The following is a 14,748-nucleotide window of genomic DNA, read 5'->3' as shown; positions in this document are numbered from 1 at the left end:
AGGCATGGATTTTAATGGCTTATATGATGTCAGCTAGTGACTACATTAGTGTAATTTGTTGCTCTATTAAGTAAAGCATTTATACATTTGGCATATGACCCACTAGCAAACCTCATTTGAGCTATTAAAATCAATGCAGCTTGAGCCTGTTGGTGAACGTATACATCAGCATCCTATCTTACCAGAACGCTGACTTATATGTGCATTGTTTCAGCAAATAGATATGCAACCAAAACAGGAAAATAAGCTTAGTCCACGGAAACCAATGAGAACTCAGCTTTTATTTTAGAACTCTGTCCATTAGGAGCAATACCTGCACTCTGATTGGTTTCTATCAAACCTCCTGCGATCATATAGCTATCCTCTATCATAGGGGTCGGGAACACCTTGGCTATCCAGCTGTTGCAAAAATACAACTCCCATGCCTTAGCTTTGGCTGTCCAGGAATGATGGGAGTTGTAGTTTTGCAACAGCTGGAGGGCCAAGGTTCCCTACTCCTGCTCTATAATGTGTGTGTGTGTGTGTGTGTGTGTGTGTGTGTGTGTGTGTGTGTGTGTGGGGGGGGGGTAAATTCACCCCAGATAGATTTACTTACAGAAGAATTCACATAAAAATCTGTAGCGTTTCCCTTCAACATTCATTTCAAGCGACATAAATTAACAGATTTACTACAGATTGTGAAATTCCCCCTAATAATGAGATACAGAATGGTAGTGCCACCACTGAGCGTAACTTCTGGGTCCTCGGACTGCCGCACTAACCACCAGCAGGAACCCCAAGGGATGTTTACAACAATCCTATACAAGAATGGATCCCTAACACAACATGAGTCATTGAGATGGTCCCTAGTGGTTTGTCCTATCCCACCAGCCTTCATGAATAGATCTCTTTGTGTATAGTGAGAAGTCTATCACCAGGGGGAACCACGGGTGACCGTCCCATTGATTCATGGTTCATGCAGCATGAAAGTTATGACAGTTCCCTACAAAGTAGCACAATGCAGCCCGATTGAGGTTGATTAGTTGCCTTTAAAATTAACTTGGATTGAGAGCGTTTTACAAGAAGAGCTCACAGTTATATGTAGCCCTCAGCTCTATAAAGGCTGTGCACTCTTGTTCAAGAAGGTTTTCATGCCTAATCTCCTATAGTCGACACCAAGGAATACATACCAGATGGTGCAGGGCTCAGCGCTGCCATTACACCTGTAAGAAAGAAGACAGTGACATTATTATCTGCCAGTCCTGTACATGACAGCCCTCAACTATAAAGGACTCCCTGCACTACTGGCTGCCATCTTGTATCTGCCTGTCCTGTACATGTCCACCCTCAGGTCTCCCCATTACTGGCTGCCATCTTGTATCTGTCCTGTACATGACCACCCTCAGGTCTCCCCCCTTTACTGGCTGCCATCTTGTATCTGTCCTGTACTTGGACGCCCTCAGGTCTTCATCACTTCTAGCTGCCATCTTGTATCCGTTCTGTATTTGGCCGCCCTCAGGTCTCCATCACTTCTGGCTGCCATCTTGTATCTGTCCTGTACATGGCCGCCCTCAGGTCTCCCCCATTACTGTCTGCCATCTTGTATCTGTCCTGTACTTGGCCGCCCTCCAGTCTCCCCCATTACTGGCTGCCATCTTGTATCTTTCCTGTACCTGGCTGCCCTCCATTTTCCCCCCCATTACTGTCTGCCATCTTGTATCTGTCCTGTACTTGGCCGCCCTCAGGTCCCCCCCATTACTGTCTGCCATCTTGTATCTGTCCTGTACTTGGCCACCCTCAGGTCTCCCCCATTACTGTCTGCCATCTTGTATCTGTCCTGTACTTGGCCGCCCTCCAGTCTCCCCCATTACTGTCTGCCATCTTGTATCTGTCCTGTACATGGCCGACCTCAGGTCTCCCCCATTACTGTCTGCCATCTTGTATCTGTCCTGTACTTGGCCGCCCTCCAGTCTCCCCCATTACTGTCTGCCATCTTGTATCTGTCCTGTACTTGGCCGCCCTCCAGTCTCCCCCATTACTGTCTGCCATCTTGTATCTGTCCTGTACATGGCCGCCCTCAGGTCTCCCCCATTACTGTCTGCCATCTTGTATCTGTCCTGTACTTGGCCGCCCTCAGGTCTCCCCCATTTCTGGCTGCCATCTTGTATCTGTCCTGTACTTGGCCACCCTCCATTTTCCCCCCATTACTGTCTGCCATCTTGTATCTGTCCTGTACTTGGCCGCCCTCCAGTCTCCCCCATTACTGGCTGCCATCTTGTATCTGTCCTGTACTTGGCCGCCCTCAGGTCTCCCCCATTACTGGCTGCCATCTTGTATCTGTCCTGTACTTGGCTGCCCTCAGGTCTCCCCCATTACTGGCTGCCATCTTGTATCTGTCCTGTACTTGGCCACCCTCCATTTTCCCCCCATTACTGTCTGCCATCTTGTATCTGTCCTGTACTTGGCCGCCCTCCAGTCTCCCCCATTACTGTCTGCCATCTTGTATCTGTCCTGTACATGGCCGCCCTCAGGTCTCCCCCATTACTGTCTGCCATCTTGTATCTGTCCTGTACTTGGCCGCCCTCAGGTCTCCCCCATTACTGGCTGCCATCTTGTATCTGTCCTGTACTTGGCCACCCTCCATTTTCCCCCCATTACTGTCTGCCATCTTGTATCTGTCCTGTACTTGGCCGCCCTCCAGTCTCCCCCATTACTGGCTGCCATCTTGTATCTGTCCTGTACTTGGCCGCCCTCAGGTCTCCCCCATTACTGGCTGCCATCTTGTATCTGTCCTGTACTTGGCTGCCCTCAGGTCTCCCCCATTACTGGCTGCCATCTTGTATCTGTCCTGTACTTGGCCACCCTCCATTTTCCCCCCATTACTGTCTGCCATCTTGTATCTGTCCTGTACTTGGCCGCCCTCCAGTCTCCCCCATTACTGTCTGCCATCTTGTATCTGTCCTGTACTTGGCCGCCCTCCAGTCTCCCCCATTACTGTCTGCCATCTTGTATCTGTCCTGTACATGGCCGCCCTCAGGTCTCCCCCATTACTGTCTGCCATCTTGTATCTGTCCTGTACTTGGCCGCCCTCAGGTCTCCCCCAATACTGGCTGCCATCTTGTATCTGTCCTGTACTTGGCCACCCTCCATTTTCCCCCCATTACTGGCTGCCATCTTGTATCTGTCCTGTACTTGGCCGCCCTCCAGTCTCCCCCATTACTGGCTGCCATCTTGTATCTGTCCTGTACTTGGCCGCCCTCAGGTCTCCCCCATTACTGGCTGCCATCTTGTATCTGTCCTGTACTTGGCTGCCCTCAGGTCTCCCCCATTACTGGCTGCCATCTTGTATCTGTCCTGTACTTGGCCACCCTCCATTTTCCCCCCATTACTGTCTGCCATCTTGTATCTGTCCTGTACTTGGCCGCCCTCCAGTCTCCCCCATTACTGTCTGCCATCTTGTATCTGTCCTGTACATGGCCGCCCTCAGGTCTCCCCCATTACTGTCTGCCATCTTGTATCTGTCCTGTACTTGGCCGCCCTCAGGTCTCCCCCATTACTGGCTGCCATCTTGTATCTGTCCTGTACTTGGCCGCCCTCCATTTTCCCCCCATTACTGTCTGCCATCTTGTATCTGTCCTGTACTTGGCCGCCCTCCAGTCTCCCCCATTACTGGCTGCCATCTTGTATCTGTCCTGTACTTGGCCGCCCTCAGGTCTCCCCCATTACTGGCTGCCATCTTGTATCTGTCCTGTACTTGGCTGCCCTCAGGTCTCCCCCATTACTGGCTGCCATCTTGTATCTGTCCTGTACTTGGCCACCCTCCATTTTCCCCCCATTACTGTCTGCCATCTTGTATCTGTCCTGTACTTGGCCGCCCTCCAGTCTCCCCCATTACTGGCTGCCATCTTGTATCTGTCCTGTACTTGGCCGCCCTCAGGTCTCCCCCATTACTGGCTGCCATCTTGTATCTGTCCTGTACTTGGCTGCCCTCAGGTCTCCCCCATTACTGGCTGCCATCTTGTATCTGTCCTGTACTTGGCCACCCTCCATTTTCCCCCCATTACTGTCTGCCATCTTGTATCTGTCCTGTACTTGGCCGCCCTCCAGTCTCCCCCATTACTGGCTGCCATCTTGTATCTGTCCTGTACTTGGCCGCCCTCAGGTCTCCCCCATTACTGGCTGCCATCTTGTATCTGTCCTGTACTTGGCTGCCCTCAGGTCTCCCCCATTACTGTCTGCCATCTTGTATCTGTCCTGTACTTGGCCGCCCTCAGGTCTCCCCCATTACTGGCTGCCATCTTGTATCTGTCCTGTACATGGCCGCCCTCAGGTCTCCCCCATTACTGTCTGCCATCTTGTATCTGTCCTGTACTTGGCCGCCCTCAGGTCTCCCCCATTACTGGCTGCCATCTTGTATCTGTCCTGTACTTGGCCACCCTCCATTTTCCCCCCATTACTGTCTGCCATCTTGTATCTGTCCTGTACTTGGCCGCCCTCCAGTCTCCCCCATTACTGTCTGCCATCTTGTATCTGTCCTGTACTTGGCCGCCCTCAGGTCTCCCCCATTACTGGCTGCCATCTTGTATCTGTCCTGTACTTGGCTGCCCTCCGGTCTCCCCCATTACTGGCTGCCATCTTGTATCTGTCCTGTACTTGGCCACCCTCCATTTTCCCCCCATTACTGTCTGCCATCTTGTATCTGTCCTGTACTTGGCCGCCCTCCAGTCTCCCCCATTACTGGCTGCCATCTTGTATCTGTCCTGTACTTGGCCGCCCTCAGGTCTCCCCCATTACTGGCTGCCATCTTGTATCTGTCCTGTACTTGGCCGCCCTCAGGTCTCCCCCATTACTGGCTGCCATCTTGTATCTGTCCTGTACTTGGCCACCCTCCATTTTCCCCCCATTACTGTCTGCCATCTTGTATCTGTCCTGTACTTGGCCGCCCTCCAGTCTCCCCCATTACTGGCTGCCATCTTGTATCTGTCCTGTACTTGGCCGCCCTCAGGTCTCCCCCATTACTGGCTGCCATCTTGTATCTGTCCTGTACTTGGCTGCCCTCAGGTCTCCCCCATTACTGTCTGCCATCTTGTATCTGTCCTGTACTTGGCCGCCCTCAGGTCTCCCCCATTACTGGCTGCCATCTTGTATCTGTCCTGTACTTGGCTGCCCTCAGGTCTCCCCCATTACTGGCTGCCATCTTGTATCTGTCCTGTACTTGGCTGCCCTCCATTCCCCCCCCCCCCACCTGTGGTTCTCTACCTTTAGCAAAACTACAAGTTCCATTGCACATGATGGGAGTTGTTGTTCTGTAACAGCTAGAACCCCACATAACCAATAAGAGTCTAACAAGAAGTCCTAAACTCCTCTATTACCTCAAATATAGAACTACAAGTCCCAGCAGACAACATCTGTACGAGCTCTCCCCCTGCTAGCTATGTTAGATAACGAGGAGCCCGCCCCAGCCCTCTCCGGTACTCACCAGCAGTCCCTCCTTCACATGAAAGTCTTTCCGAAGACCAGAATTTTAAACTCCGTCAATCCCGCCTGAGCATAACAAGTACGGCGAGCCGACAGGACCAAAACAAGAGGCGCAGCAGCCCAAAGGCCTACGCACGCGCACTAGAGGTTCAGCGAGTCGCATAGCCCCTCCTCCCTCCTCGGGTAAGACCCCCAGCCCGGCTGAAAGATGGCGGCGCCCAGCGAGCAGGTGGCAGCCGGTGATTTTGGGTCATGGCTGGACGAAAGGCTGGAAGCGCTGGGCATGGATCCTGAGGTGTACCCCGCTTACATCAAAGGGGTGCTGCGGGAGGAGGACAACCCCGAGGAGAGGGACGAGGCGCTGCGGGGCATCCTGTCCGCCTTCCTGGTGAGTGCGGGACGGGCTCCAGCCCAGGCTGCCCACCCAGTGTGGAACTCTAGTGCTCGGCCTGCTGGGAGTTGTAGTTGCTTAGACCGGGGATGATATGGGGGCGGGGGCTCTCGTCCTGTTATTAGGAAGCGCTGTGCACTGCATCCCCTGCCTGTAGGACTACAACCCCCAGCACTAGAGGGCGCCACCACTCAGGGCTTCATCTAAACTGGTACGAAAAACAAGGTGCCAAAAAGTTTCCCAGGACAGTCAGAGGGCCTATAAGAAGCAGCAACCTGATTGGTCGCCAGGAATAGCCCTGCTCCCCCAGTGCCGGGTGTAGAATCACCGCCCCCTGGCGGACAGATCCTTGTTGGCCATAGCCAGCAGCACCGTCTTATAGCTTAGAGTTTGAGACTTCCATCTACTGTTGGAACAATATATATATATATATATATATATATAGTAAGTATCATATATAGTGTGTATGTGTGTGCTGGCTATTGCCAGAGTGCTGCTTTAAAGGAACCATATGTTTTGATGTGAGGTTAGAAGTAATAACTGTGTCACTTACCTCCTGTCTGTGCTGTTGATCCAGCCATTGAAGCTTTGCTTATTCCGCCATCTCCCCACCCCCTTCCCACTGCTGAAGGTGCCTGGGGCAGAACCTGAGTAATCATCACATGTGTAGCTTTAATATTTAATCCAGTGCTCTCCACCCTGTGACTCTCCAGCTGTTGCTGAAGGCTGTCCGGGCATGGTGGGAGTTGTAGTTCTGCAGCAGCTGGAGGTCCGGCAGTTCCCCACCCCTGTAGTGATGTATGTGACAGTATGTACCACATTAGATGCCGTTCTTCTTCAGGCAGTGCTCACTTCCACAGCTGGAGACTATTCACACAGTATTACTTTCTCACCTATTAGGAGGAAGACTCCATAGAAGATGTCTGCCTGGAGATAGTCACCAAGTGGTGTGAAGCCGTGAAGGCAACCAAAGCCCAGGCTAAACCAGAAGGTAACCTCCATGCCTGCCATACACATTACATACCCCACCCCTCCATCCTAGTGTATATGCATGTGGTATAAATAGGTAAGGGGGAATAAAGTGATGGACAACTGTTTTGCTGATGGCTTCTCCTTTAGAACGTTAGGATCAGGCATGGTGAAAGTCAGCAGCCTGATCCCTCTCTTTAGTGATATATGGGGTCTCCATACATTAGATCAGTGGTGTAAAACCTGCTAACCTACCCATCATGTCTGGACAGCCAGAGCTTTAGCTATCCAGGCATGATGGGAACTGTGGTTTTGCAACAGCTGGAGGTTCCCTGAATTAGGGTATGTTCACACTAAGTAAAACAGGCAAAATTCCCCCTGTCTCAGTATCCCATAGCCCATCAATGGGGGAGAGTGCGCTCTTCTGCAGCCTCCGCTCTCCCATCAAAGGAGTGGCATGTCACTTCTCTAAAGGGAGAGCGGCGGCAGTGGAGTAGAGTGCGTGGCCTCTCATTCACTTACAGCGGGATGCTGAGCACTGCAGGAATTCTGCCGTATTTGCTCAGTGTGAACATACCCTTAGACAGAATGCTGGTCCCATTTGGCAGACATTGATGTGAGCGTCCGGTTATATTGTTGGTCTTATGGTTTTCCTGTCTGTCTGTGTCTCTCTCTTTAGATGAAGTGCAAGCTCTCACCAGCATGATAGAAAAACAGGCACAAATAGTAGTAAAGCCCAAAGAAGTGTCTGAAGAAGAGCAGCGGAGAAAGGCTGCCCTCCTGGCCCAGTATGCCAACATTACAGATGATGAAGAATATCCTTTACATCCACGGCAGCGGTGTCGTCTATATAACTGTGGGGGGAAGGCCGTGTTAAGGGTGCACACTTTTGTTTGTTTTATGCATTTAAATCAGGGATGGGGAACCTTCAGCCCTCCAGCTGTTGCAAAACTACAATTCCCATCATGCCTGGACAGCTAAAGCTGTAGCTTTGGCTGTCCAGGCATGATGGGAATTGTAGTTTTGCAACAGCTGGAGGGATGAAGGTTCCCCATTCCTGATTTGAAGGATTTGTGCAGGGAACTTGTTGGGCAACCCAGTGTGTACTGTATGAACAACAGGTGGGGGTTGAACTTTACGGTTACCCTGTAAGGTCAGGCCCAGTTCACGCTTGATTGGGGAAGAATGAATGCCTCTTTTTGGACTGTATTTAAAGGGGTATTTTAATATTAAAGGGTCACTGTTATAAACTTTCAAAATCTAAACCAACAGTAGATGTGATATAAAGCAAGTTTGCAAAATACATTCATTATTTTGTTTTATTTTTTTTTTGTTATCATGGAGAACACGGCACTTCCTGTGTTCTGTGTTTTTTTTCTCAGAGTCAGAAAACAGGAAGTCCTGTGTATCTCAGGCCAACTGGGCGCTCACAGAGAGAAGGCAGTCATGTGATTGATGGACACATTGAGCCTCGACTCTCTTTACTGGCCGGAAATCATGTGTTTTAGTCTTTTTTTTTTTTTTTTTTTTTCCCACCAGCACAAGTCAGAAAATCTGCCTTTTAGGAGACTGGACCTGTATTTCTGGTAAGTTCAGCTTTGTTTTACAGCATGAAAACAACAAAAAAACTAATGAATGTATATTGAAAACTTGCTTTATATCACATATACTGTTGATTTAGATTTTGAAAGTTATAACGACAGGTACACTTTAAGTTATCTGCTAGATTATGGGAGACCAGTGTTCCCTGTTTGGATGGAGTGGTGGAGGACAATGCATGCCGACCAGCATAGCTTTGGTCTAATGTTTTCCATTTTCTTTCTTAAAATTTGAAAGTGCCTGTTATAGGGCTGGGCGGTATACCGCAAAAATATCGATACCGTCACTGGCGTCGGTTAACTGACCTCAACTCTGCCAGGACGGTATCTGCGGTATTTCCCCCCCCACCCGGCGGCCGCATGCTCTGGTGCAGGGAGAGAGAGGGGTCCCGCGTGGAGAGGTGAAGGCTGGAAAGCTGATGATCCGATTCACCTCCTGATCCCAGCCAGGACGCACATATCCTGCTGCAGGGCAGGGGATGGAAGATCCTGCTGCGGGGGGCTGAAGAGGAAGGCTGGAGATGTGACAGGCTGCACACAGACGGCAGGGTCCCCTCCAGTGAGTGCTTTGTGCTGCTGCTGCCGGGGGCTCACTTCTAGCTTCTCTGGAAGCTGCACGGTGAGCCCTGCCCCCCCTCTCCCGCATATACAGTTGGGGTCAGGTATCGGTCGGCACCACCATGCTTCACTGGCCACCGCACTCTGTACCGCACAGGAATTCTCGGAGCCCCGTTATGTTTTGTCAGTGCTGGAAGCGGCCATGTGTGACGCTCAGTCCGGGACACAGATATATATGCTACATCATTGCGTGACAGGGGCCGAGGATTCCTGTGCGGGAGAGAGAGAGCGGTGCCCGGGGGAACATGGAGGTGCCGACCTATACCTGACCCCCTGCAGCCACTGAGTGACTGGGGATGGATAGATAGAAGATAGATAGATGATATGATATAGATAGATAGAACATCTATCTATCTATCTATCTATCTATCTATCTATCTATCTATCTATCTATCTATCTATCTTCTATCTATCTATCATTTATCTATCAATCTATCTATCTATCTCCTATCTCTCTCTCTATCTATCTATCTATCTATCTCTATCTATCTATCTATCTATCTTCTATCTATCTATCAATCTATCTATCTATCTCCTATCTCTCTCTCTATCTATCTATCTCTATCTATCTATCTATCTATCTTCTATCTATCTATCATTTATCTATCAATCTATCTATCTATCTCCTATCTCTCTCTCTATCTATCTATCTATCTCCTATCTCTCTCTCTATCTATCTATCTATCTATCTATCTATCTATTATCTATCTATTATCTATCTATCATCTATCTATCTATCTATCTATCTCTCTATCTCTCTATCTCTATCCATCTATCTATCTCCTATCTCTCTCTCTCTCTCTATCTCTCTCTCTCTCTCTCTCTATCTCTCTCTCTCTCTATCTCTCTCTCTCTCTATCTCTCTCTCTCTCTATCTCTCTCTCTCTATCTCTCTCTCTCTATCTCTCTCTCTCTCTCTATCTCTCTCTCTATCTCTCTCTATCTCTCTCTCTCTATCTCTCTCTCTCTATCTCTCTCTCTCTATCTCTCTCTCTCTATCTCTCTCTCTCTATCTCTCTCTCTCTCTATCTCTATCTCTCTCTCATCTATCTCCTATCTATCTCCTATCTATCTGTCTATACACACACACACACACACATATATGTGTGTGTGTGTATGTATAGACAGATAGATAGGAGAGAGAGAGATAGATGATATAGATACATAGGAGATAGATAGATGATATACGTAGATAGGAGATAGATAGATAGATAGATAGATAGGAGATAGATAGATAGATAGATAGATAGATAGATAGGAGATAGATAGATAGATAGATAGATAGGAGATAGATGATAGATAGGAGATAGATAGATGATATACGTAGATAGGAGATAGGAGATAGATAGATAGATAGATAGATAGATAGGAGATAGATAGATAGGAGATAGATGATATAGATACACTCTGATGGTAATACAAACGTGAATTTATTACATATAACAATGTGCAGCAAACTTAACAAGTAATATACGATGTTTCGCCGTCTCCTACGCCATTTTCAAGTGGCACTTGAAAATGGTGTAGGAGACGCCAAAACGTTGTGTACTACTTGTGAAGTTTGCTTAGTTATATGGAATAAATCCACGTTTGTATTACCATCGGAAAATGGGGTTTTCAAAAGGGGTGTGGCTTTTAAAAGGGGCGTGTCATAATTATCGGTCAATTTATCGTTACCGCGGCTACATGTACGATAAATCGCGATATTCATTTAGGCCATTATCGCCCAGCCCTAGCCTGTTATTAAGTAAAACTTTTGACATGTCAAAGAGACATATAACGTTTTTATCATTCATGGTCCGACAGGGAGATAACAGCAATGCCTTGCGATCCCCTCCCCACTCTGTGTCTGCAGACTGGATGGAATCTATAGACTTGCACTGAAAGTCCATTTAGGTCATGTGACATGGGCTTCCCCTGGCCTGTTCTGAACACTTGCGGTCTAAATATGCCCTAAGGTTATAGATATATTTGCATAACCATGGAATGATGTTTAATAGGCACTGTTGTTTTAACCATCTTAGTATATATCAATGGTAAAAGTGAATATAAGAAAAGTAATATATCTTATCGGACAAAAATGCCCCCTCCTTCTGTTACAGCCACTATGGATGTTTATGGTATTTTTTCTTTTTGACGATCACTCTGTTTTAAAATCTAAATACGTGATATTTCCTTAATGAATGATACTGCAGATGAAGAAGAGGACACTACCGTAGCTGCTGCAGTAAGCAGCGATAAATGTATCCTGACTCTATAGAGCAATTATACTGTGTATTTGTATGTGCACCTAACCTGAACTAAAGGCTAGATTCCTATAGATAGTCTGAGGGCAGACAGAGTATGTAATATGCAGAGTATGTAATATGAACTATTGGACCTTACCACTTGCAAACCACCACATGACTAAAAGCATCTGGTTGGTCTCTATTAGTCTCTGCAGGGATATGTCTGAATATCTTGAGAGTTGGGGACATTATCTCCTTGCAGGAGGTGTAAGCTGTCCGTCAGGGACAATTGGACTCTTCATAGAGAAGCTACAGCTTGTTTGCTACCGTGCCTGCCTACATTTGTTAAAGGTTTAGAAAAATGGCACCACACTTGTCCCCAGGTTGTGTGTGGTATTACAACTCCTCTTCTGACTCTTCGCTTCTTTGGTTTTTACATGAGTAGACTGGTACTGGCATCTCCACTCTTTGCAACTGCTGCCCGGTTTCAGTACACGGTGCTGAATCAATGGAGCTGCGTCGTAGAGTAGAGGGCAGATTGTCACACTGGGGGCCAGCTGGCCCACCTGCAATGCTTCATGCCTGGCCAGGGATTGGTAGTAGACTGGCACTTGCACTGTATGCAGGAACCGGGCGGCAGGTTCAAAAAAAGGACAGAGGCACCAGCATCCCCCTGCAAGTCTATTCAAGTAAAAAACAAAAAAGTGATGATCCTGGATAACTCCTGTAAATATGAAGTCCTTAATAACTGCCATGTATACACAGGAAGTGGCCTTGATTCTTCCTGCTTCTGTCCCATATCGGTAGGAGTGGCTACAGAGTCTTAAAGGGGTAGTGCGGCATTTAACATTTATTCACTAAATAACACACATTACAAAGTTATACAACTTTGTAATGTGTGTTTATTTAAGTGAATGGCCCCCTTCCTAGTGTTCCCCCTACCCCAGAAGTGTGGTGCATTATACTTGCGTATTCGCTGTCGACACCGGTCACCATCTTGGGTCAGCGACATCATCTTCGGGAGACCCCCTCTGCTGCGTCATCAGCTGCTCAGCCGCGATTGGCTGAGCATAACTATGACGTTGTCGACCCAAGATGGCGGCTGGGGTCGACAGCAATTGAGTAAATTCTGGCTTGCAGTAAGTCAACTAATAATTGGTCTAAACTTGGGCCACATTGATATAGCTGTACTACTGCCTATAGCCATGGACCTGCGGCTACAGACAGGACTGTGGATGTGCACCTGCAGCCATTAGGGTCCCTTTACACACAGCGATTTGACAGGAACAGACTATAAACAGAGAACAGGTCATAAAGGAAAGACTGAGATCTCTCCTCTCTTCAGATCCATTCCTGGTTTTGGCTTAAAAAATAAAAAAAAAAATCTGTCCGATAAATCTGTCTAAACGCACCCTTAGAGTGCCATGCAGCATAGAAAGGTGGGGTCCAATTGCCATAGATAGCTGTTAGAGCACGGAGATTTACACAGACACATGTGCTTCCAGAATGTAGAAAATCTCTAGTGAAAGGTAGCCTTAGGCTGCATGCACATGGACTGAACTCAAGCTTTTATGAAAATCTCGGCATCATGATTAATACAATACCGGAAGCTCTGAAACAGTTAAGTGTGCGCTGCTGTATTGACATGGCTGTGTCAGTTCAGCAGCAAAGTAGTTAAGTGTTTGAAAACATGGCCACTTTGTTAGGGCCTTTGCCCACTAAGTCTGTAAACACACAGGACTGATCCGCAGTGGATTGTTTGCTGCAAATTCGCTGTGGATCCGGCTTGCTTTGGGGGTTACCGACTGGACGTCCCGCTCAGCCAATCAGTGCGCTGCGTCGGGGCAGGGAATTCACAGTGAGAAATCTGCTCTGTGTGTTTGCAGCCTAAGGAGTAAAAGAGGCTAAATTTACCGGCGGAATCCACCACATGGAAATTCAGCCTATCCTATTTCTTCAGTGGGATTTCTCTTGCGCCTTTCCTCTCTGCTTAAAGAAAGAACGTGTTTATTCCTTGAGTGGAGAGGCGCAAGAGAAATCCCACGGAAGAAACAGGACAGGCTGAATTTCGAGCGGAATCCACCACACGGACTCTGCTCGAAATCCAGCCTCTTTTAGGGCCCTTGCACACTGAAGCCCTTATTACACGGGGCGACTAGAGGAGCTGTGCAGGGGAGGCCGCCCGGGTGAGCCCATAGAGGATAGAGGCAGTCCGACGGCAGGAGATTGTTGCTATCACAGTTGTTTCTCTTTCAACATGTTGACAAAGACAAACGACTGCAACGATCAGCCGACATCGTTCATGTCGGCTGATCATTGGCTTCTATTACATGGTACGATTATCGGCAGACAGTGCAATCTGCCGGTCTTTCAAATCAATTGGTTTCAGAAAGTTTTTTTTATAGATTTGAAATTCACTCTTATTTAAAAATCTTGTGCCTTCCCATACTTATCAGCTGCTGTATGTCCTGCAGGAAGTGATGTATTCTTTCCAGTCTGACAGTGTTTTCTGCTGCCACCTCTGTCCATGTCAGGAACTGTCGAGAGCAGTAGCAAATCCCCATAGAAAACATCTCCTGTTCTAGACAGTTCCTGTCTCTGACAGAGGTGGCAGCAGAGAACACTGTGTGATTGAAAAGACACCACTTCCTGCAGGACATACAGCAGCTGATAAGTGTGGTACTATGTGAGATTTGTAAATAGAAGTAAACCACAAATCTCTCACTTGCTGAAACTAGTTGATTTAAAAGAAAAATATTTTCACCGGAGTATCCCTTTAATGTGGTGATCCCAAATGCAAGAATTTTCCAGCCTTCCTATGATGAGATCTGTCTCTTTTTGTCTAGCATAGACTGTATTACATGCAGAGGGAAGGTGGTCCCTTTCATTAGTTATCATTAAGGTTCTTTAACTAGCGTTCAGCCCTTTTCAAGAACACCAATCTGGAAGATCTTGTCAATGCCAGAAAACATGAACGAGATGCAATGCGGGAGGCGTCTCAAAAGAAGAAAGATCAGGACAAGCAGCAACGAGATAAGGACAAACAAGCCAAGCAGGACCGAAAAGAAAAGGAGAAGAAACGCACACAAAAGGGGGAACGTAAGCGATAATTCACGTTATGGACTTTGCCACGGGTAAGCTGGGTGCATAAACTATATTGGACATCTGTAACATAATTAAAGGGTTCTTCCATACAATGTATCCAGCGAGAAGCTCAGATCTTATTTCTGGTGGTTCAAATCTTCTGGAATAACAACGTAACAGAATCATCTGCATTACAAACCAAGTAACATAGGAATGATGAAACTGAACTTCTATTGCTCTCCCCTCTTCTGCCATGACCACTTGGTGCATGAACACTACAGGTTTCATCTCACAGGACTGGTGGAGGTAGCCATGTTTAATGGGGGGATCCTATTCTTTGCACTGAAAATATATTTATACATTTGTAAATGAAATAAAAGAAATTCTGCCCGGCACACACCAA

At 47.6% G+C, this 14,748-nt stretch overlaps 2 protein-coding genes across 2 annotated transcripts in view; one reads left to right on the top strand and one right to left on the bottom strand.

Moving 5' to 3' along the window:
- Window positions 1–6,083, bottom strand: part of DBF4B (DBF4B-CDC7 kinase regulatory subunit) — a 20,853-nt gene extending 14,770 nt beyond the window's left edge. The window contains exons 1-2 of the mRNA XM_069952430.1: window positions 5,459–6,083; window positions 1,170–1,202 (exon numbers count right to left, since the gene is read on the bottom strand). Coding sequence (XP_069808531.1) covers window positions 1,170–1,197 — 28 coding nt within the window. The 5' untranslated portion in view covers window positions 1,198–1,202; window positions 5,459–6,083. The remainder of the gene's footprint in view (window positions 1–1,169; window positions 1,203–5,458) is intronic.
- Window positions 5,621–14,748, top strand: CCDC43 (coiled-coil domain containing 43). The gene is made up of 5 exons (XM_069952431.1): window positions 5,621–5,845; window positions 6,749–6,839; window positions 7,497–7,632; window positions 11,224–11,276; window positions 14,184–14,748. The coding sequence occupies exons 1-5, from the start codon at window positions 5,666–5,668 to the stop codon at window positions 14,369–14,371; spliced, it is 648 nt and encodes a 215-aa protein (XP_069808532.1). The 5' UTR covers window positions 5,621–5,665; the 3' UTR covers window positions 14,372–14,748.

Source organism: Dendropsophus ebraccatus, chromosome 14, assembly GCF_027789765.1.
Source record: "Dendropsophus ebraccatus isolate aDenEbr1 chromosome 14, aDenEbr1.pat, whole genome shotgun sequence".
NCBI lineage: Eukaryota > Metazoa > Chordata > Amphibia > Anura > Hylidae > Dendropsophus > Dendropsophus ebraccatus.
The sequence above is the reverse complement of the archived record's forward strand: the minus strand, read 5'-3'. Positions and strand labels throughout refer to the sequence as shown.

What these genes read in the sequence shown, in the direction of transcription:
- CCDC43 (XM_069952431.1), top strand. Translation starts at nt 5,666, where the DNA reads ATGGCGGCGCCCAGCGAGCAGGTGGCAGCCGGTGATTTTGGGTCATGG. An exon ending in GCATCCTGTCCGCCTTCCTG is followed by an intron (nt 5,846 to 6,748) that starts GTGAGTGCGGGA and finishes CTCACCTATTAG; the next exon opens with GAGGAAGACTCCATAGAAGA. An exon ending in TGCAGTAAGCAGCGATAAAT is followed by an intron (nt 11,277 to 14,183) that starts GTATCCTGACTC and finishes ACTAGCGTTCAG; the next exon opens with CCCTTTTCAAGAACACCAAT.